The sequence below is a fragment of the Amphiura filiformis genome, chromosome 12 (genome assembly GCF_039555335.1).
Source record: "Amphiura filiformis chromosome 12, Afil_fr2py, whole genome shotgun sequence".
NCBI classification, from domain to species: Eukaryota; Metazoa; Echinodermata; class Ophiuroidea; order Amphilepidida; family Amphiuridae; genus Amphiura; species Amphiura filiformis.
Genome location: NC_092639.1, coordinates 57,722,234 through 57,742,613, shown reverse-complemented (window position 1 = coordinate 57,742,613; position 20,380 = coordinate 57,722,234). Strand labels below are relative to the sequence as shown.

At 36.9% G+C, this 20,380-nt stretch overlaps 1 protein-coding gene across 1 annotated transcript; it reads left to right on the top strand.

Annotated features, from left to right (window-relative positions):
• The first annotated feature begins 6,935 nt into the window (after positions 1 to 6,935).
• LOC140166474 (UDP-glucuronosyltransferase 2A3-like) lies at positions 6,936 to 20,380 on the top strand. The gene is given in 7 exon segments (XM_072189953.1): positions 6,936 to 7,278; positions 12,934 to 13,212; positions 14,925 to 16,036; positions 17,694 to 17,916; positions 18,484 to 18,503; positions 18,505 to 18,707; positions 19,583 to 20,380. Coding segments are annotated over 5 exon segments (1,632 nt in total). The 5' UTR covers positions 6,936 to 7,278; positions 12,934 to 13,212; positions 14,925 to 15,130; the 3' UTR covers positions 19,863 to 20,380.

Here is a 20,380-nt window from a genome sequence, read left to right as displayed (position 1 = left end):
CTGGGGTCTAACTACAACTTTTCAACTCCTTGTGATATTTTCCTACCTTAATCGTTTCTTTTAGATATACGCTAATCAAAATATTTAAAGGATCAGAATCACACAAGCATGATTTTCATTCTTTCTTCTCTTTTCTCATAGTGCAGACCAAAATTGTTATGGGACTTCAGTACTTGGTAGTAAGTGTTCTGTTGCTCAAATATTACAGAATGAAATCACACTCATCTTATTTATTTTTGAAAAAAAACCCTGCAAAATAAGTCAAACTTTTCTCCTTATTATATTTATCCCCACCCTCATTATTGCATTAGATGCATCAAGGAATTCTACTCTTTATTTTATATTTTTCCCCACCTTGTTTTTTGTTCTTTTACATCGATAAATATTATATATGTCTTTATATCTTTTTGTTGCATTTAAATAATTCAACTGTTTTATTTTATATCTCCCACCTTATTTTTTTCTTTTAGATACAATAAGTATATATACGTCTTATTACATTTATACTGTTTTTCACCTTGGTGAGTCAGTGATGTTAGTGTTCATTTCATTGGGCTCAGCTTCCAACCACCAGTGCACACCGACATCGCCTGGCTAATAATTATTTGGTGCAGCAGAGACACTAAAATGAATACACGGGATCGATACACGTGAATTGCTATGCACGATTTTGATATCAGACGAAAATCTTCGGATACCGGGTTAGAAAATGATGAATATCTCCCGTAAATGATTTCGTCTCAAGAAACCAGATCTGGTCTCATACACTTGAAAATATGTGTTGAACAGATATGATAGTCGCTAGTTTGCGCTTTGAGAAACGACTGTGAGTCTTGAACTCAAAATCTGACCAAAATCGCTAATTTTATATTGCGTTGGTCCTGTATGGACTACAGCACACATAGGTATATTCGTCTCAGAGTGGAGGCAGTATGTATGACCATTGACCGCAATGTCGTATACAAGCTTACTCACACAGCGAGAAATCAATTACCCGGCTATTGTTAGTAGCCTTAGTCAGGTCACTTGGCTAATTATATGCGTCTCATAAGGTCGGAATAAAATGACCTTTCGTGGCTGTGGATTCAACCTACCATGGCGATTTCTACCATGGCGATATCGGGGCGATGACACTGTGCAGTGTTCACTAAAAGTGCTTGCATACCCATACAAACATTTAAAGACACTGCACAGATGCACGCAAAACAGACGCCTCAATGGGATAACATCGCTGACCAACCAGACAAAAAATAATATAGATGCAATATAAGTAATTCAACTTCTTATATCTTCACCACATTTAATTATTGACTTTATGTACAATAAGTAATTCAACTCTTGATATTTTCCTCAACTTGGTGCCTTTATGTACAATAAGTAAAACGTAATTGAACTCTGTATTATATGTCTTCCCACCTTCATTAATGCTTGCAGATACAATTTGGAAATTTAGCAACTCCGATAGTAAAACCAATCATGTATTTTGGCTTGTATGCCATAAAATTTGAATTTTATAATCAATGTGAAAAAAGTTCTAGCTATTATGTTTGTGTGAATGTGCCTTATACAAAGCAGTATTTAATACAACCAATGTGTATGCAATCATGTAACAGTAAAACAACAGGTGGTCTAGACTAATTCCAATCAGCCGTCTACACTTCGCATGTACTGTGTATGCTTCGTAGTGACGACTGATTATCTTACAGCCAATATCATGACGGACTTCTGAAAACTATTCAATGCGACTTCAGTTGTGCGCCGTAGCGCGACTGACTAGCGGCGCCCGCGTATCGCGGCGCTGTACCGCGCCGCTGTGACAAGATCGCGCTCTGAACTTCTAAAAACAACAAACTCGGTCAAAAGGTCAATTTGGACACAACTGCGCATGCTCTATGCCACAGGAATCCTGTTGCAAAATCCGTCACTTTTTTTCCACGTAGTTTTCTCAGTCGTCAATCCAGACGGTTGACGACTGAGGGCAGCAGTCTACAGGTGGTCCTGTTTCTTTCCTAAAATATTGGCCATTAATATCAGGTGGTTAAGAGTTCAACTGATGTGAATATCAGTTTATTTTTCAACTCAAATTTTGTGTGTGGAGCAGCTTCAGGGTCGTGTCCTTATTCTGAAGGACCATATTCCGAAGGTTTGTTATGTATCATTCTTTTCTTCCATATAGGCATAGTCTGTGTTGCCAGACTTGAGCATTTTGTTTGAACCTGGTCACATCAGGACCCAAGTGTGTTTTAATAAACAAAACACAACTCCACATTATTTTAAAACTTTTGGTTTTAACACATTCCTTAAACTCAGTGAAACAATCAATGTCATTGTTTATTGTTATCAAATATTATAGCCCTTGACAGCATTCAACTTTATTGTTATGAAACAAATTAAAGACAAATTTTATGAACATTTTTTGTCTTTTGTAACATGTGTCCATATGAATTCATAACAAGCAATTCCATCCATGTTTCATGTTATCTTGCTTAGTAATGGGCTTTGTCTAAAACTTGCAGGAGAGTTCCACTTCACTCTCCTGTGGAAGTTCAGGAGAGTTGTAAGGAGAGTGATTGCTCTTACTTGTCCCAGAAGTCAGAGCCCCATTGCCTATGTTTTGAAAAGTAATTGGTAGTGATCAATATTTCAATAATTATGCGCCTTATTTGCCTTACTTGGACCTTGGCTGATATAAGGGTGACACCATCACACGGGAGGAGAGATCTGCATTAATCCAGATCTATCTGTACTTCTGTAATCTGCATTAAATATAGTAACTGTCCAAACTGGCACTGTGATCCGCATCTGGGAAATGATTGCGTAGTGAGGTGGGGTGATGTGTGTAGGGGCGCTCATGTCGCGATGTCGTCTGCGGAAAGTCAACATTGTTCCGCATCTCAGAAGTCCATGTTGATCCGCATCTGGCCTCCCGCGAGGTGGAGTCACCCAATGAAATATATGTAATGAAATTCCATTTTATGTGCCTTATTTGCCTTCTTAAACCTTGGCTGATGATAGAAATATTATATAAAGAATAAGTATTGGTTTTACGTGTACTATAAATGCATGAAATGCATTGCAAGTATTTGCAAATAATGCTGTTAATGTTGTCACAAATTTTATTTTGAATCCCATTTTTATGTCGTGAAAATGGTCTTGAATGAATCATGTTGTTATAAGGGATGAGGAATTATATATATGAAATTATCAAATGTGTATTGATCTTATATACTGTTAGTAGTAGAACGTCAAATAAATTGTTTATCTTGCACTTTTGACTTGAGTGTAATTTTATTTCAATTTAAAAAGTAATTCTTTAATTTCGATTGTATAAATATGTGTATATATATATATAAGAAAGTGAGAATATGAAGAGAGGTGCCCTGAAGCTGTTCCAAACGTCCAATCTAGAAGGCTACTCAACAAATCCCAATATGTGACCCGTTCTGACAAAACCAGGAACAAGACACATTTTTTACATTTCATGATTTGAATAGAAATGTAAGCACAGGACAATAAGCTTCAAAATTATACCAACATTATATACATAGCAACAATACTTTTCAAGATATGGATAACATTGTAATGATACCTTGATATTTTTGCCTACCTGCTAACCTGAGTTATGGGCTAATTAATTTCCTGCTTTACACAGGATTGAATAGGGATTATCACAGTTCAACTGTTAATTATTGATTAAATAAACCTCTTTTTAATAACTACTTTCAAGGATTTGAAAGTCCACTCAGTCCCAAGGTCAAATACCATGAAATTAAGAATTCCAAAATTGGTTTTTTTTCTGGGAATGTCATCTTTGAAGGCCTCTAACTTAAAAACATGCCTGGCGACTTGTTCCGGGTTTTGTTGGGAGCTGGTCACATATGCGTTATTATCCTCAAGCAGAAGTTAACGGGACCATGAAAATAAAAAAAACCATTGGCGCAGACCCCCCCCGTTTAGAGTCCCAATCTCGGGATATATTACTTCAAAAGGGGTAACAATTACCATTATTTAATGCTATCTCGCAAAATGCAATTAGTTTGAACATAATTGTTAATCATTAAAAAGAAAATACAATTATTGTTTTAATTCCATGCTTATTTTGTTTGAAAAATGATTATATGCCCCCCAGCAATCACTGAGATATTTGCTGGAGTTCTTTATGCGCGCCTATGTAAAAGAAGCCATTTTTCCTGAACCATCAGCCTACCTCCATGATTAGTGTATGTTGCTTACTAGCTTACTAACTGACTAACCTTTTGGTCTGAAATGGCTATATTGATCCCTGTTGTTTTTGCAGGTTTAACACTTCTGTGGCCCTTGAAATTGGTACATTTGTTGCTTTTTGTCCCCCTCTGCATACCGTCTAGTATTATAACAAGATCATGACTTAGGGGCTGTGCAATAATTAAAGAAATAAATAAATAAATGTAGACATTTATATAGCGCTTTATGCCGTAAACAGCCTCTAAGCGCTTTACATTTATTCCGCCGTCATTAGAATATGTCGGAACCACGTTTGCAGCCTACAAGTGGCGCAGGGTCCATCAGTACAACGACTGTGACTATACCCCTAACAGTTTCCCATTGCACCTGGGTGGGGTGAGGCAAGCGAGGCAAAGCGCCTTGCCCAAGGGCGCAACACGGTGGTGGGACGGGGAATCGAACCCACGCACGTCGAGCAAGCTCTCAGATTATGAGTCCAAGGCCGTAACCACTGAGCCACCGTGCCCTACAAATATATAATTATGAGCCCCTCCCCCGGTTAAATTTTCAAATAGCGTGCCAAAAATTGCTCCCCCGGCCTGCAAAAAAAAATGTTTGCCCGCCCCTTTGCACATGCCAAACTTTAGATGTAAAGTAGGTAATGGGGATACGCATCCTGCACAAGAACAAATAAACACAATGGGGAACGATTGCTCGCTACAAGAGGAAACTGAATATATTTAATAAGAAAGAGTGAACAGTTTAACCAACCCAAAGTGTTACAATTAAACATGACAACAAATAAACACAAATCCCGACCGACACACAACCCAACTTGAAAAAAAAGCAAGGGAATGTGCCGGCATGGGAATCGAACCCACGATCTTCCGAACTCTAGACGGACGCCTTATCCATTAGGCTACCAGCTCCCACTGATAAACGGTGGTTAAAGCTGGGTCTAATGTTATAGCAGTCATGGTATACAATACACACACACAACTTTAGATGCTAAAAACAAACTAAAACACACTGTGACTAAAACAGTAGCAACTGACCAGCAGGGTTAGAACTTAGGATGGATCTAAAAAAGATAAATCATTTGTTTGTTTGTTTATTGATTTGTTTTCCCAGTTCGGTCCGTGAGGGACACATGCTAGTACATGGGAAATCCATTCGCTACTTGCACGGTTCCGCCATTATGCACTATGTGCGGGGAGAGCCTCGAACTGGCAGCATACATGAATGGGAATTGAACTAGTCATAACGTTCTGTGTAAGGTTACATAATTCTTCCTTTCATGTATGCTGCCAGTTCGAGGCTCTCCCGCACATAGTGCATAATGGCGGAACCGTGCAAGTAGCGAATGGACCGTTCCAAGCTCATATAAAAAAGCACAAGCCTGGATAGCCAGTGTAGGCTAATAAAATGCATGCTGGCCTAAGCAAAGCAAGAAATGGAAGAAAATAGCAAGGAAAAGGAGAAAGGAAAGAAGACCACTCCCAAACACAAATGTACAATTTTACTCTTAGTCCTTACTTCGTGAGAAAGAAAACTGGAATTCCAATCTCAAGCCCCGATGCAAAGGATTTGCAGTGCTAGTTGCTAGTACTACTGTTTTACCTGTTCATACTCCCGAAACGTCGGTTTGTCTTTTTAAACCTAAATTTTGGATGTTGTACATATTAAACGGTTTTTAACCAATTTTAAATGGTCTAGATATACGAGTCAAGTGAGTGTATAGCGAGCAGGAAATAATGCATAATTTAGAACGTTTCTGTAGGCCTAAACCGGGGGCATAAGCCTTTTTAGAGCAAATCTTTTTAGACCCTTTCCCCGTGCACTCTTGGTCTGTATTGATATCACGGGCGCATGAGGCGTGCATGGGTTCGAATCCCACTTCTGACACCATTATTAGTCACCAACTAGTCAGAATATAACGTATGATTATTCTCAGCCTGATCACAAGATTTATTCATCAATGTGGATCGCCTTCCCGGGGAGGGCAATCACTAAAAATGGGTGACGGGAATGTGCAGCTACATTTATAACCTCAATTTTTCAACTCCCTCTCATCCAATGACCACCTTTTTTGTTTTACTGGACTCCCTCTCAGTCAATGACCACTTTTTTGTTTTCCTGTCACCAATTTCAAGAATGTTGAACAAATTTCTGATTTAAGTCACCGAATGACGTCGGTTTTTTTTAATATTTTATTATTATTATTATTTTGGTACCTTTGTCATTGTCATAGATATGTTAACATAGCCTGCGAGTGGTTCAGCCGAAAGTCGTGTATTTAAGACAAAATAAGACATTTTACATGAATCTGTAATTTAGATACTAAATTAGCTACATGTATTTGAATGCTGCTGTTTTCTTCGTTTTTTGCCAAACTTATCCTTCACTTTTAAGCAATTTATAAAAAACACTTGCGCTGGGATCACTGAATGGGTCTTTAATTCTGTGTGTCTCACCGAGACCCCTAGTTTCGAATGTCCGCACATCATCCCGTCACTTCCAAAGTCGAGTACCCCCCGATCGCCATGTTTGCCAACACGAGATCACGGGCGCTCATCACTAAATGATATCACTACACCTCACCCAATGTTTTAGTCCTGGAAGGCACATAAAATTATTGCCCATGTCCCTTCATTTTCCCTTTTAAAGGAAATGCTTATTTGTTTTCTCTTGATCAGATTAAGTAAACATGTGCAGACAGAGCATTGAACATGGGTGCACGTGCAGGTGAACATGTTGAAAGCGTGAAAAAACTTTGTTCGGTTCGTTTCGGTGGTCTCAGTTTGCATGCTGCATGCAGTGGTGCTATTATTATTAAAGCGGAGGCTAAAGGGCTGCCGTCTCGTGGGTCAGTGAGTAGTGAATAATATCAAGAAATAACATAACCTTTATATCAAAATAAAAAGAAATAAAGTATGGTTTACCGATACCGGTTGGTCTTCTCTGCATGACTGAGCTTGAGTAGAGGGAATTTAAGGCACTAGTGCAATCCAATGCTGGGAACTTGACTTAGTGTAGATTACCATGATTTACGAATCATTGTCTGCCGAAAGATAGGTAAGGACAATCAATCAGCTTCACTTTTTCTGGCCACCTCGTAGTATTTTTTGTTGTAGTATGTTTTAGATAATAGGGTAATATTATAGTTAGCTTATAGTTGATCCCCGGGATTGAACATCAGAAATCGCTGTTGTGTTTATAGATCGATCTTCTCTGGTTCAGACAGTTTCCACCACTGAATCAGACTCCTTATCTATAAGGCCCATTCAGTGATTTGCTTATCCGGACGTCGTCGATGGTAAAAAATTCAAAAATTGGTACTTCTATTAAAAAGTATTATATTCAGCCGAAAGCCATGTAGGCCTAGTGTATTTAAGCACAGGCCCTATATAGGTCTGTGATTTTCCGGGATATTTTTCATTTCAAAAATACCCAATAGCTCCTATATAATGACAATTTGAACTAATATCACCGAATGGCTTTAAATATAGGCCTACTCGAAAGTGATTCCCACATGAGGTATGTAACCCCGCTCGCGGGGAGATAACACGTATAGACCTACCTCCTTTCATTGAATATAAAATTACAAGTTCATGCACCCTTTGTATCAAAATAAGTACAGGAATTAAATGGACGTGCATGTGTTTGCTTATAGTTTTGCCTGAGGTGTTCCCAACACTTAAGGGATCTGGAATGAGCGTTTTGAGCGTTTCGACAGTATTTTTTGTGGGACATGACAGCACATCAGACATATCGAATTGCATTCTGAATACGAAGAATGTCTTTCTGATATCAAATAAATTTTCATTTTTGAAATTCGCGATAAATACAAATTTTATGACAAATTATTAAAATTTGATATTTTTCACATTTTGATATATAACAGCCCTCGAAGTATATTTTATAAATCTAATGATATAAAAATCCAAGAAAGGTTGAAACCATGAACATGGTAAAGTGCTCAACCAAGAGGGAGCTTAATACATGATAAAACTTAAATGACCCTGCTACATTTGTTTTACAGAACTGTTTCGTAAGGGCCGTAGCCCTCACTCCTCAGAAACTTTGTGCAGAATGAGGTTCAAATTAATATTACAATACCAACCAGGAAAATATGTGCATGCATCAATAGTTATGATGCATTTCAAATCAGGCGCGGATTCAGGGGGCCCGGCGGGCCAGGCCCCCCCCCCTCAAAAAAAAAAAAAAAAAGAGGAAAGGAGAGAAGAGAAGAGAAAGAGGAGAAAAGGAGAAAAAAAGAAGAAAAAAGGGAGAAAAGGAGAAGGGAAAAGGTTAAATTGCACGTATAGTAGGCCCATGCCTAAATCGCAGTCGGGTCAGTCTATATAGGTAGGCCTATGTGATTATTTTGCTTGAAGGCGGGTCCTCTGCCTAAAAGCATGTGAAAATTACGGCGGGCCCACCGATATGTAGGGCCCGTCACATTTTGTCACCAAAGTCAGTAGGCCTATAAGACGGACTCCGAGCCGACTTCAATTCAACACCATACATGCTTTAATTGCGAATCTCAAGTCTTAGGCCTATAAAGTGTCAGTGTTACATTTAAAATTTTACAAATCGAGTTCGGGCCCTTTTTTTTTTTTTAAAAAGCAATGATAGTGTAAAAATGGTCCACCAAATGGCTTCAATTAGGTCTTCATTTTGCAAAAGTTTCTCACTTCTGAGGGGGGCATATCCCCCCTCAGACACCCCCCTGTGTGCGCAACTTTATGTTTACATCTAAAGCAATATCGGGTAATTTATTTATAAAGGTTAAAACTTGTCCACGAATGGCTTCAATTGGGCCTTCATTTCGCAAATTTTCGGCCTTTTGAAACAGAAAATTTTACACAATAAATAGTGCAAAATAGTCCACCAAATGGCTTCAATTAGGCCTTCATTTTACAAAATTTTCTCACTTCTGAGGGGGAACATCCCCCTCAGACACCCCCTGCCTGCGCAACTTTATTGGTACATAATTATAAAGCAATAATTCACACAATAAAAGTCAAAACTTGTCCACAAACGGGGCTGTTTTTCTCAAATTTTAGGCTTTTTCAAACTAAAATTTTACACAATAATAGTGACAAAATGGTCCACAAAATGGCTTCAAATGGGTCTACATTTTCCAAAAGTTTCTAACTTCTCAGGGGGCACATCCCCCTCAGACACCCTGCGTCGCGCAGCAAGCCTCCGGGATAGCCGCTTCATGGCCATTACTTACATTTTTTCCCAACAATTGGGCCCCCCCCTCTGACTGCTCTGGATCCGCCACTGTTTCAAATAGTCCTTTTTAGTTGGTATTGGAATATTTTTGGTTGAATACCCCAAGTTGGTGCCATCTAGTCCAAGAAAGGTTGAAACCATGAACATGGTAAAGTGCTCAACCAAGAGGGAGCTTAAAGGGATCTAAAATGAGCGTTTATTGCGTTTCGACAGTATTTTTGTGGGACATGAGAGCACCTCGGACCTATCGAATTGCATTCTGAATACGAAGCATGTCTTTCTGATATCAAATAATTTTCATTTTTGAAAATCACAATATAATACAAATTTTATGACAAATCATAAAAATTTGATATTTTCAAATTTTGATATATAACAGTCCTCGAAGTAAATTATATAAATCTAATGATATATTCTTAAAGTGTATGTAGCAGGGAGGAAAAGCCGATGGTCAATTGAAAATTTTGACCTTTCATATTGAAGATATGGATTTTTTTCCCCAAAAGACCTATTTTTTTTGCTGTTTTGAGGGAAAAATAAAAATCCATATCTTCAATACGAAAGGTCAAAATTTTCAAATGATCGTCGGCTTTTCATCCCACCTACATACACTTTAAGTATAAATCAAAAGTTTACTTCAAGTAGGCCTACTGTTAAATATCAAAATATCAATTTTAATGATTTGCCATAAAATGTGTATTAAATTGCGAATTTCAAAAAATCAAAATTATTTGATATCAGAATGACATTCTTCGTATTCAGAATGCAATTCGATATGTCTGATGTGCTCTGATGTCCCAAAATAAATACTGTCCAAACGTTCATACCCCAGCCCTTAATACATGATAAAACTTAAATGACCCTGCTACATTTGTTTTACAGAACTGTTTCGTAAGTAAGGGCCGTAGCCCTCACTCCTCAGAATCTAATGATATATTATATTAAGGGCTGGGGTATGAACGTTTGGACAGTATTTATTTTGGGACATCAGAGCACATCAGACATATCGAATTGCATTCTGAATACGAAGAATGTCATTCTGATATCAAATAATTTTTGAAATTCGCAATTTAATACACATTTTATGGCAAATCATTAAAATTGATATTTTGATATTTAACAGTACTTGAAGTAAACTTTATAAATCTGATGATTTATACTTAAAGTGTATGTAGGTGGGATGAAAAGCCGACGATCAATTGAAAATGTTGACCTTTCGTATTGAAGATATGGATTTTTTTCCCAAAACACCAAAAAAATTAGGTCTTTTGGGAAAAAATCCATATCTTCAATATGAAAGGTGAAAATTTTCAATTGACCGTCGGCTTTTTTTTTTTTTTACATACACTTTAAGAATATATCATTAGATTTATATAATTTACTTCGAGGACTGTTATATATCAAAAATTTGACAAATATCAAATTTTTATAATTTGTCATAAAATCTGTATTATATTGTGATTTTCAAAAATGAAAATTATTTGATATCAGAAAGACATGCTTCGTATTCAGAATGCAATTGATAGGTCCGAGGTGCTCTCATGTCCCACAAAAAATACTGTCGAAACACAATAAACGCTCATTTTAGATCCCTTAAGTGCATGTATGTAGCTGGGAGGAAAAGCCGACGATCAATTGAAAAATTTGACCTTTCATATTGAAGATATGGATTTTTGAAGGAATAAAAATTCCCTTTAAAAGGGAAAGCCAGCCTCAATGTAGAAGAGGTCTTGTAATTAGTTTTGGTCAATGTGAAAGGCATTTTTAGGATCACGCTTACATCTACATGACAGTCCACCAAACCATCAACGATGAGAACATGCACACTGAAACAGCAGAAAACATTAATTCCTAATCTCATGTCAACTCTTTTAATTCATTACTCCAAATTGTTCTGGTCTGTTTTTTTGTTTTTTGTTTTTTTTTTTTTTTTTTTTTTTTGTTGTTGTTGTTGTTGTTGTTGTTGTTTTTGTCTTTTCAGCTTTTTACCCACGATATCTCAATTTCCAATTTTGTAATACCAGAACTTTACGAACTCAATATCTTCGCTTTAATAGGAATGTCCGATTTCACTGCTTTCGATATACCACTTCACAAATACACTGCCGGTTTGAGTTAACTTACATGTACATTTTATTTTAAAATAACTTAATTAATTCGCAATGTATAGTTTAATCCTACTATATTATAATAGATAGTGGCCAGCACATTTATAAAGGACTGGTTACTCACTACAATCTTCACTCTTAAACTGTGTTTTTCTGAATGTGCTGATCATGTTGATTGCTAGTCGGAAACTCCTGCGAAGCTATGGACATGGCATCTTACATACTCCATTCTATAACAGTCTGCCTATAGTGCCTTGTGTGTTTTCTCTTCAATCATTTTGTTGAATGTAATTTTATGAATCAAATAGTTATGTGTCATTTTATTTATAATAAAGAAGTTATTAAATTAATAAAGTAAGACAATTTATTTATCTATAAGTGCATGTCAAATGGGGTACATTGTTCAATACTATAGGCCTACATGCATAAATTATGCCCATATTATAGCTAGGCCCTAAAAACTTTATTTTGCATCGGATTTTTCCCGTTGAAAGACAAAACTGATGTTTATGATAGCAACCATTTCATCAATAACATTTTGAGTCATTTTTATCCATAAAACGACACAGGATATGATAGATAACTACTTTCACATCAATATGGTCCATATGATCACAGATTGTTGAGAATCTGTGATATGATCCGAGGATATGATGAAGATTTTGATTCTATAGATCTGTTATCAACATGATATCACGCTGTTCAGTGGTCAAGGAGTAAGGACCCCGGTCAAGGACACTGATATGACATCATAGGTGATGTCAGATTTTCTTCTGCTGACCATATGATGCTATATATTAACTATTATTGTTACATTTAGGCCTATACCTAGAACTTTTAAAGTCATAATTAGTTCAAACATAACTTTGGTAATACTCACTCGTTTTCGTTCGTTGAAACGGCAAAACATACTTACTTTTCCTTACAAATCGAATTAAAATATTTTTAAAAAAATTCAACCACAAAAAGTTTTAAACAAAAGTCATTCCAATACCAATAAAAAATGATCTCTTGAGCAAACAAGCACCATCCCAGAAATAGGTACCAGCCCGATGGGAAAAATATGAACACGCTTTTGATTTATTTATTTAATCTTTCTTTAACCAGGGAAGTCCCTTGGCCTGATCTCCAAGGGGCCCCTGAGTAACAATTAACAACATAAATATACAATTTATTTATAACAGAAGTTTACAAAAATGTAAAAGCAATGAATGAAAGCACATAAAGTTACATAAATACAGTATTTATAAATTGTACATTAGGTCAAGTAAAATTGCATTATAATTGAAAGATCATAAAAGACAAACATACAAAAATAATGTAAACGCACCATATCCAACGCACCAACATTTTTTTCACTGGTCTATTTAATTTATAGAGAAAACTTGATTTTAATCAGCACCGGAGAGGAAGCTTCAACGAAAACTAGGACTCCACAGTCTTCAAGCACTCATAACTCCCGGGTCACCAATTCAACTGAAGTCGACATCATCGACAAGGTGGAGAGGTGGTTTGAGAGGGGGTCTCCGTTCATCGCACGCCTGGGACCCCACCGTCAAACTACGTCCTTGCCGATTACCATTTACCATCAGTCAAGTCTCTGCGCAGTCTGGTGAAGACCCGGTGATCGGGTCGCAATGTTACTAACAAATTGTTGGTGAGTCCATAATTTGATTCATGACTCAAACCATTCATATCGATTCCTTATAAGTATGTTCAATGATGTTGCCTTAAGGGTAGACTAGGTATTGTTGGTCGAAGCAGCCGATTTTCATTATCTAAATCAATATATTTTTGAAAAATAACACTTTGATGTTTTGTACAAGTTCATTCTACAAATCATATACTTTGAAAACTTGCTTGATTTTTTATTGTTGTTATTGAGTTATACGTTTTACAAAAGTGTTGTTGTTTCAACCCTCTTTACAACATAACTCAAGAACCACGGAACCTACAAAAGTATATATGTGATAATTGAATCGCTATGAAATGATCAATGCAATTTTTGCCAAAGCTCACTACCATTCGCAAGATGCTGTGAACCACCAAATCTCAACAGTTCAAAATAGTTGCTAACCTTTTAAAGCATGTTTCCCCCCCCCCCCCCCGCCCAGTTTTTGCACGCGTAGACCTATGGACCCTTTTGGGCCTGAGAAATGGGGGAAATGTTTTGCAAGAAGAGGCCCTCCTAACATGCCTAAACCCCTTTGTAATTAATATGACCTTATTATTTTGATAACTATTTGTTTTAACATGACTATGTTTAAGGCATTTCTTTACCTGTCATGCATGCATAAGTAAAATTATGATGCACGTAACCATCATCATATTCTTGCATCCGGTTTGTTTTTGTTGTATTTGTTTTTGTTTGGTTTTTTTTTTATAGACTATGCCATAGTCGATTTTTGTTAAATAAAAATGTTATTAATCATGATGAACGCATTCAGTTGAACTCGAAATTATACTGATATTTATTACATCAAAATACTAGTATAAAATGGTTATGAAAAGGTTTATATAATTATATTTGTGACAGTAAAGGTTTAAATATACGTAGGCTTATATTATTGAATGCAACATATCATAATGGCATAATTATAATGGCACTTCAATACTGAACAATTCTAATTTTAGAATCTGCCAGTTTATTATCCGAGTTAAAAATCGAAAGCTAACAAACAGAGGGAGTACGGTGACTGAAAAGATCAGATGTGAAAATCTATCAATTGTGCACAAATAATTGAATCAGAGTTTTAAGCTTAAATGTAATAGCCATAGTATGATATTTTTATTGGCAAGTGGACTACGGAGAAGTCTAGTTTTTTAGGGTTTTTTTTTATTATTTTTGTTTTTGTTTCGTTTTTTGCTTTACATGCTCGTCCATTTGTACGGTCTGAAGGCATAATGTATCAACATTGTAAGACTCCAGTTGGAAACTGTACTGTGTACATGCATTACATCATTTTGTCTATCTTTGTTAAGGGTAGACGAGGTATTGTTGGTCGAAGCAACCTAAAATCGATTTTCATTATCTAGATCAATATATTATTGAAAAATAACACCTTGATGTTTTGCAAAAGTTCATTCTACAAATCGTATACTTTGCAAACTTGCTTAATTTATTGTTGTTAATGAGTTATGTACGTTTTACAAAAGTGTTGTTGTTTCAACCCTCTTTACAACGTAACTCAAGAACCGCAGCACCTATAAACGTATATCTGTGATATTTTAATTCTTCTACACGCTCGCTATGAATTGAGCAATGCAGTTTTTGCCAAAGCTCACTACCATTCGTAAGATGCCGTGAACTACCAAATCACAACAGTTTAAAATAATTAATAACCTTAATATGTTTCCTTTGCATTGCAGGTATAAATGCATTACACTGATACGTTATGGCGACTGATTGTGTGTTGTAAGGGCATAATAACTTCGCATCCAGGAACGGTACTTAATGAGCAGTTGGCATGATTGGTAGTGGCCTCGCAAGCATGATCTCACAATAAACTTAGACCGAATTTCGTCTCATGCCGCATACGATACTTAGTCATCTTTCCGTTTCTTAATTCTTAAAAATGAATCGAGCAACTAAACAGACAACATTATCTTACAATCCAATGTCTTTTAGAATTGTCTTCCTTCTCCTTGCCATGACGTCATATGTAAATTTTGGACTTGGCGCCAAAATTCTGATTCCAGGACCGCTAATGCGAGGCCGAGGTCACACCACTCTGCTATCTGCTGTCAGTGCCGAACTGACATCTCGTGGACATCATGTGACCATTCTAGTACCAACAGACGATCAATTAAAAGTCCGCCAAAAATTTGACAATTCTCAAGCCACAGAAATATTGGAATACCCCACAATTCCGTTTGAAGTATGTGATATCGTGAAAGAGATGCGGGCAGGAAATAAACCTATTCCAGGTGTATCAAATACTTTGACTATTTTACAAGATGTTCATCGTGAGCAAGTGAGTTACTGTCGTCAGTTGTTGAACAATACTTCAGTAATGAAAAAGCTTAGAGAAATGAACTATGACCTCATCATCGAAGACATGGGAAATGGATGTGACGTTTTACTGCCCGAAGTTTTAAAAGTTCCATTTATTGCTTTAACTTCAAATACTGAGCTAATTTTTATGAACTACAACATGTATGGAATTCCGATAGAATCATCTTATGTTATTTCACCATTTATCAAAGGAGGGCAAGATAGACACTTAGCGTTTGGAGTTCGCATTAAAAATATACTTATGCGTCGTGTTATGAAACTCGTCGCTATTAATTTGTCATCACTATTTATACCTTTACAAGAAGAATTTCACATAAGTCCGGAGAAGTCTATGAGTGAATTGGCAAGTAAAGCCCAATTCTGGTTGTCACAGGATAGCTACTTGTTGGAAGACCCACATCCGACAATGCCGAATTATAGTCCAATTGGAGGAATGGCAGCCGCAAGACCGGGACAGCTACCACTAGTAAGTTGTAAATGATATTATAATATATATGAATGTCCGTATAGGGTAAAAACGAAACGCTTAAGATGACCGCTTAAGTCTATAGACATGATAGACGTCTATGCATTCTTACGTCTACGATCCATTCTAAGGCTGTCTGTATACGATCCATTCGATTAGTTTTTAACCAACGAGGTGGACCGCTTTTTGTTGCGTTAGGAAAACCACCCTACCTCATTGGTCACATACCAATCGCTCAGCGATGGAGTATAGATTCAGCTAGGCCTATATATGATGCGTTCGTAGCTGACGCCAAAGATGCATTCTTAGACGTTTACGGTCCATTCTTAGGCGTCGAAGATGCATGCTAGACGTCTGCGATCCATTCATAAACGTCTAAGATGCATTATTAGATGTCTACGATCCATTCTTAAACGTTTAACATGTATTCTAGACGTCTACGATCCATTCTTAAACGTACGTGTAATGCACTCCCTAAGACGTCTATGATCCATTCTTAAACGTCTAAGATGCATTCTTAGATGTCTACGATCCATACTTAAACGTTTAACATGCATTCTAGACGTCTACGGTCCATTCTTAAACGTACGTGTAATGCACTCCCTTAAGACGTCTATGATCCATTCTTAAACGTCTAGGATGCATTCTAGACGTCTACGATCCATTCTTAGGCGTCTAAGATGCATTCTTAGGCGTCTAAGATGCATTCTTAGACGTACATTTACGATCCATTCTTAGACGCCGAAGATGCATCTTAGACGTCTACGATCCATTCTTTAGACGTCCAAGACTATACATTCTTAGATTATACAGTCGCTAGTCACCAATATCATAGTTTGAGGCTAAATCTGCTTTACTTATTCAATCTTGCAGTAACTACAATCTTAGTGGACATAATCCGTGGTATAAGTCGTTGTATAATTATGAAATCATAATATCAAAGATGCCAGTATACTAGTAATAGGTCAGACCCTTTGAATTTGAGATATCGCGGTAAGGCCCCGAGTAAGGCTGAGACCTCCTGACTGAGTTTGAAGACCGCTTTTGATAGCAACATCATAATGTGGCAAATGCATACGAAAGAGAATTTTGCAGTTGAACCGTCAAAACTGTCTGTCTGTGCATGGCGCTCTCTAGCGCTGGCTGTGGTCTTCACAAGAGCACGCCCTCTCACTCGATCTAATACCAAGTGTGTTGCACCTTGCATTCCTTGGTTAGAAACCAGCTTCACGTCTTTAGTCCAAGATGTTGGTCGAAGTACATGTAGGTCATTCTTAGTTTTCATTTAACATTGATCGGATCAGATTTGGAAAAGCTAGAACGGATCGGGATGAGGTTAACAGAAGTTCGGATCTGGCGGTCCAGTGTGCCAAATAAAAGAATCGGTCCGAATCGGGCGGATTTGTTCCAACTTTTTCGGGTTGGGTTGGTATTCTGGAAATACCAGGATCGGGTGGAAAAATCTAGCCCCGCAGGGCATTAGTCCCTTCCTCGCCGGCCTTCCATAGCCCCTTGCAAAATTTGTTTTCTACACCTTCATGTTTCCTGACAATCATGGCCAAAGTATGGCCAAAGAACTCCATTATGCCAATGCACCTTGATACATAATTATCAAGCTCGATTTCAATAATGAATTTACTTTTTTACACACTTACAGGACTTTCAGGAGTTTGTCGATGGTTCAGGTGATGCTGGCTTCATAGTGTTTTCTACCGGCTCGATCGTTGCAAGTGGGTTTGATGACACTTTTGTGGAGAGCATCGCTTTGGTATTGAAGAAGCTTCCCCAACGAGTTTTCTGGAAGCACAGTGGATCCACACCTAAGAACTTGGGATCGAATACCAAAATAGCACCTTGGCTTCCACAAGCTGCTTTAATTGGTAAAAGTTCTTCATGAACATTTTTGGCATACATTACGGGTACCCAGCAAACACAAAATAAAATAACATTCCGAAAACATTCTTGAAAACTTATTGCAAAACATTGTAACATAATCTTTTTAAGTGTTAAACAAAATATTTTGCAAACATGTTTGGCAAAAATAGTTTGCAATAACATCTTGATATTTAAAAATTTTGACACCCGAATTTGGCAACCTCCCTATTTCTGACAAGTTATGTGCCATTGAAGTTGCATGTAATTTTGAAAACCTCCCTAGTATTTTTTGTTTGAATCCTCCCTATTTTCTGGATGTTAAATTTGGAATATCTAGGTAGAAATAAGCTTACTTTTGCAATTACGTTTGATATCCTCATTATCCGTATTTGCCGGTTTCTATACTCGCAAATCCGTGATTTTTGTTCTGTTTTTAGAAATTTGAAACTCTATAGCTACATCTATCTTACTATAATTTCCTCGACCATTATTAAATTCATATTTTCCTTATAAATCTAAACCACCAATGAATGTTCCTCAAGTCTGACAGCATATCTTGCCTCTTCCGACAGCCCATCCCAAAGCACGTCTTTATACTCGGCCACGGTGGTCTTAATGGCATCTATGAGGCACTTTACCACGGAGTACCAATGGTGTTAGTACCACAGATGTTGGGTGACCAGACATATAATGCATTTAAAGTAGAACGCTATGGTTATGGTGTGCATTTGGACAAGGCAGATTATTCACCGGAAACGTTCGAAAGTAAAATTATTCAAATTCTTAGTGATTCAAGGTAAGTTTACCTTTTCGGTAAATTCCCATAAGCCTATAAGCGTACTAATATATGGGAGTGCCCCCCGGACCCACCCCTACCACTTTCATAGTTCTAGGGGTAAAAAATACGTCAATAGTTGTAAGGTCACAAGGTGCATGCAGTGGTTCAACATTACAAACAACTTTATTCATAACATGTCGGAGTTAAAGTATTTCTGATACATAAGTCGTGTTCACACTGTCGGATATAAGTGAGTTATTACCGGTAATAGGTGACTTATAACCGGTAATAGTGACTTATTACCGGTATTAAGTGGCTTAAATCCGACCGTGTGCTCAGAGTTATGCATGGAACATTGAACATTGATGGTGTCATATTCGTTTGATAAGATTATAAATTATTCTCAAACAACTGAATATATCATCACATTATTATCGGTCGATTTAAAAACGTTTCGGTGAAATTGCAGTTAAATGTATGTGTTGAAACAACACGATAATCGTATCTTAGTTAATTGAACTTCCAGTGAATTAATTGAAAACAAAAAACTGACAACAAATTGAATTTTCTTGTGTTGGCAACATCAAAGAGGGTAATATTACTCATAATTATGAGCATGCGTAGATCGTAAAAACGTGTCATTTCAGCTAATGAATGGAAACGTTGTGGTATCTCATATCGTACAGGTAATGTGCTTACCCGCCTGTGTCACTCGGCTTATCTCAAACAAAATCACCATGTGTATAGCTGTTGAAGAACTAATGGATTCAACCTACTATCCCGGCAATTTTTGACACGAAGATTATAGGGATGATGACGCTGTGACCCACTCATTAGATGAATATGAATAATTATTGTACCCTTGTCTTGTTTGTATTTATAATGCACTACAGTTACACTGAGAGGGTCTGCCGATGTTCCGAGATCCTGCAAGACGATGATCCAATGGACAGAGCCGTTTACTGGGTGGAACACATCCTGAAATTCGGTGGAAGCCATTTGCGGGCAGAAGTCTTCGATTTGAACTTTGTTCAGTACTATTTATTAGACGTTTTTGCCTTCTTTCTGTTTGTGTTGACAGTCTTTGTTTTGATGATATATATCATTGTTTTGTCTTGTTGTTTACTTTGTAAGCGAATAATGAAAAGGTCAAAACTTGAAAAGATGGATTGATGAACAGTTAATTGTTTGTTTGAGGTTGTAAATATATTGCGAAACAACTCGGTTTACTGATAGTGATATGCAATAAATGTAGTGAATAACGTGCTGTTTAGAACACACTTATGTTGGGTTTATTTTTTAACATTCTTTTGTTACACATGAAGTGTGCGCTTTAAGGTTATTAATTATTTTAAACTGTTGTGATTTGGTAGTTCACAGCATCTTACGAATGGTAGTGAGTTTTGGCAAAAACTGTATTGCTCAATTCATAGCGAGTGTGTAGACGAATTAAAATATCACAGATATACTTTTATAGGTGCTGCGGTTCTTGAGTTACGTTGTAAAGAGGACTGAAACAACAACACTTTTGTAAAACGTACATAACTCATTAACAACAATAAATTAAGCAAGTTTGCAAAGTATATGATCTGCAGAATGAACTTTTGCAAAACATCAAGGTGTTATTTTTCAATAATATATTGATCTAGATAAATGAAAATCGATTTTTAGGTTGCTTCGACCAACAATAC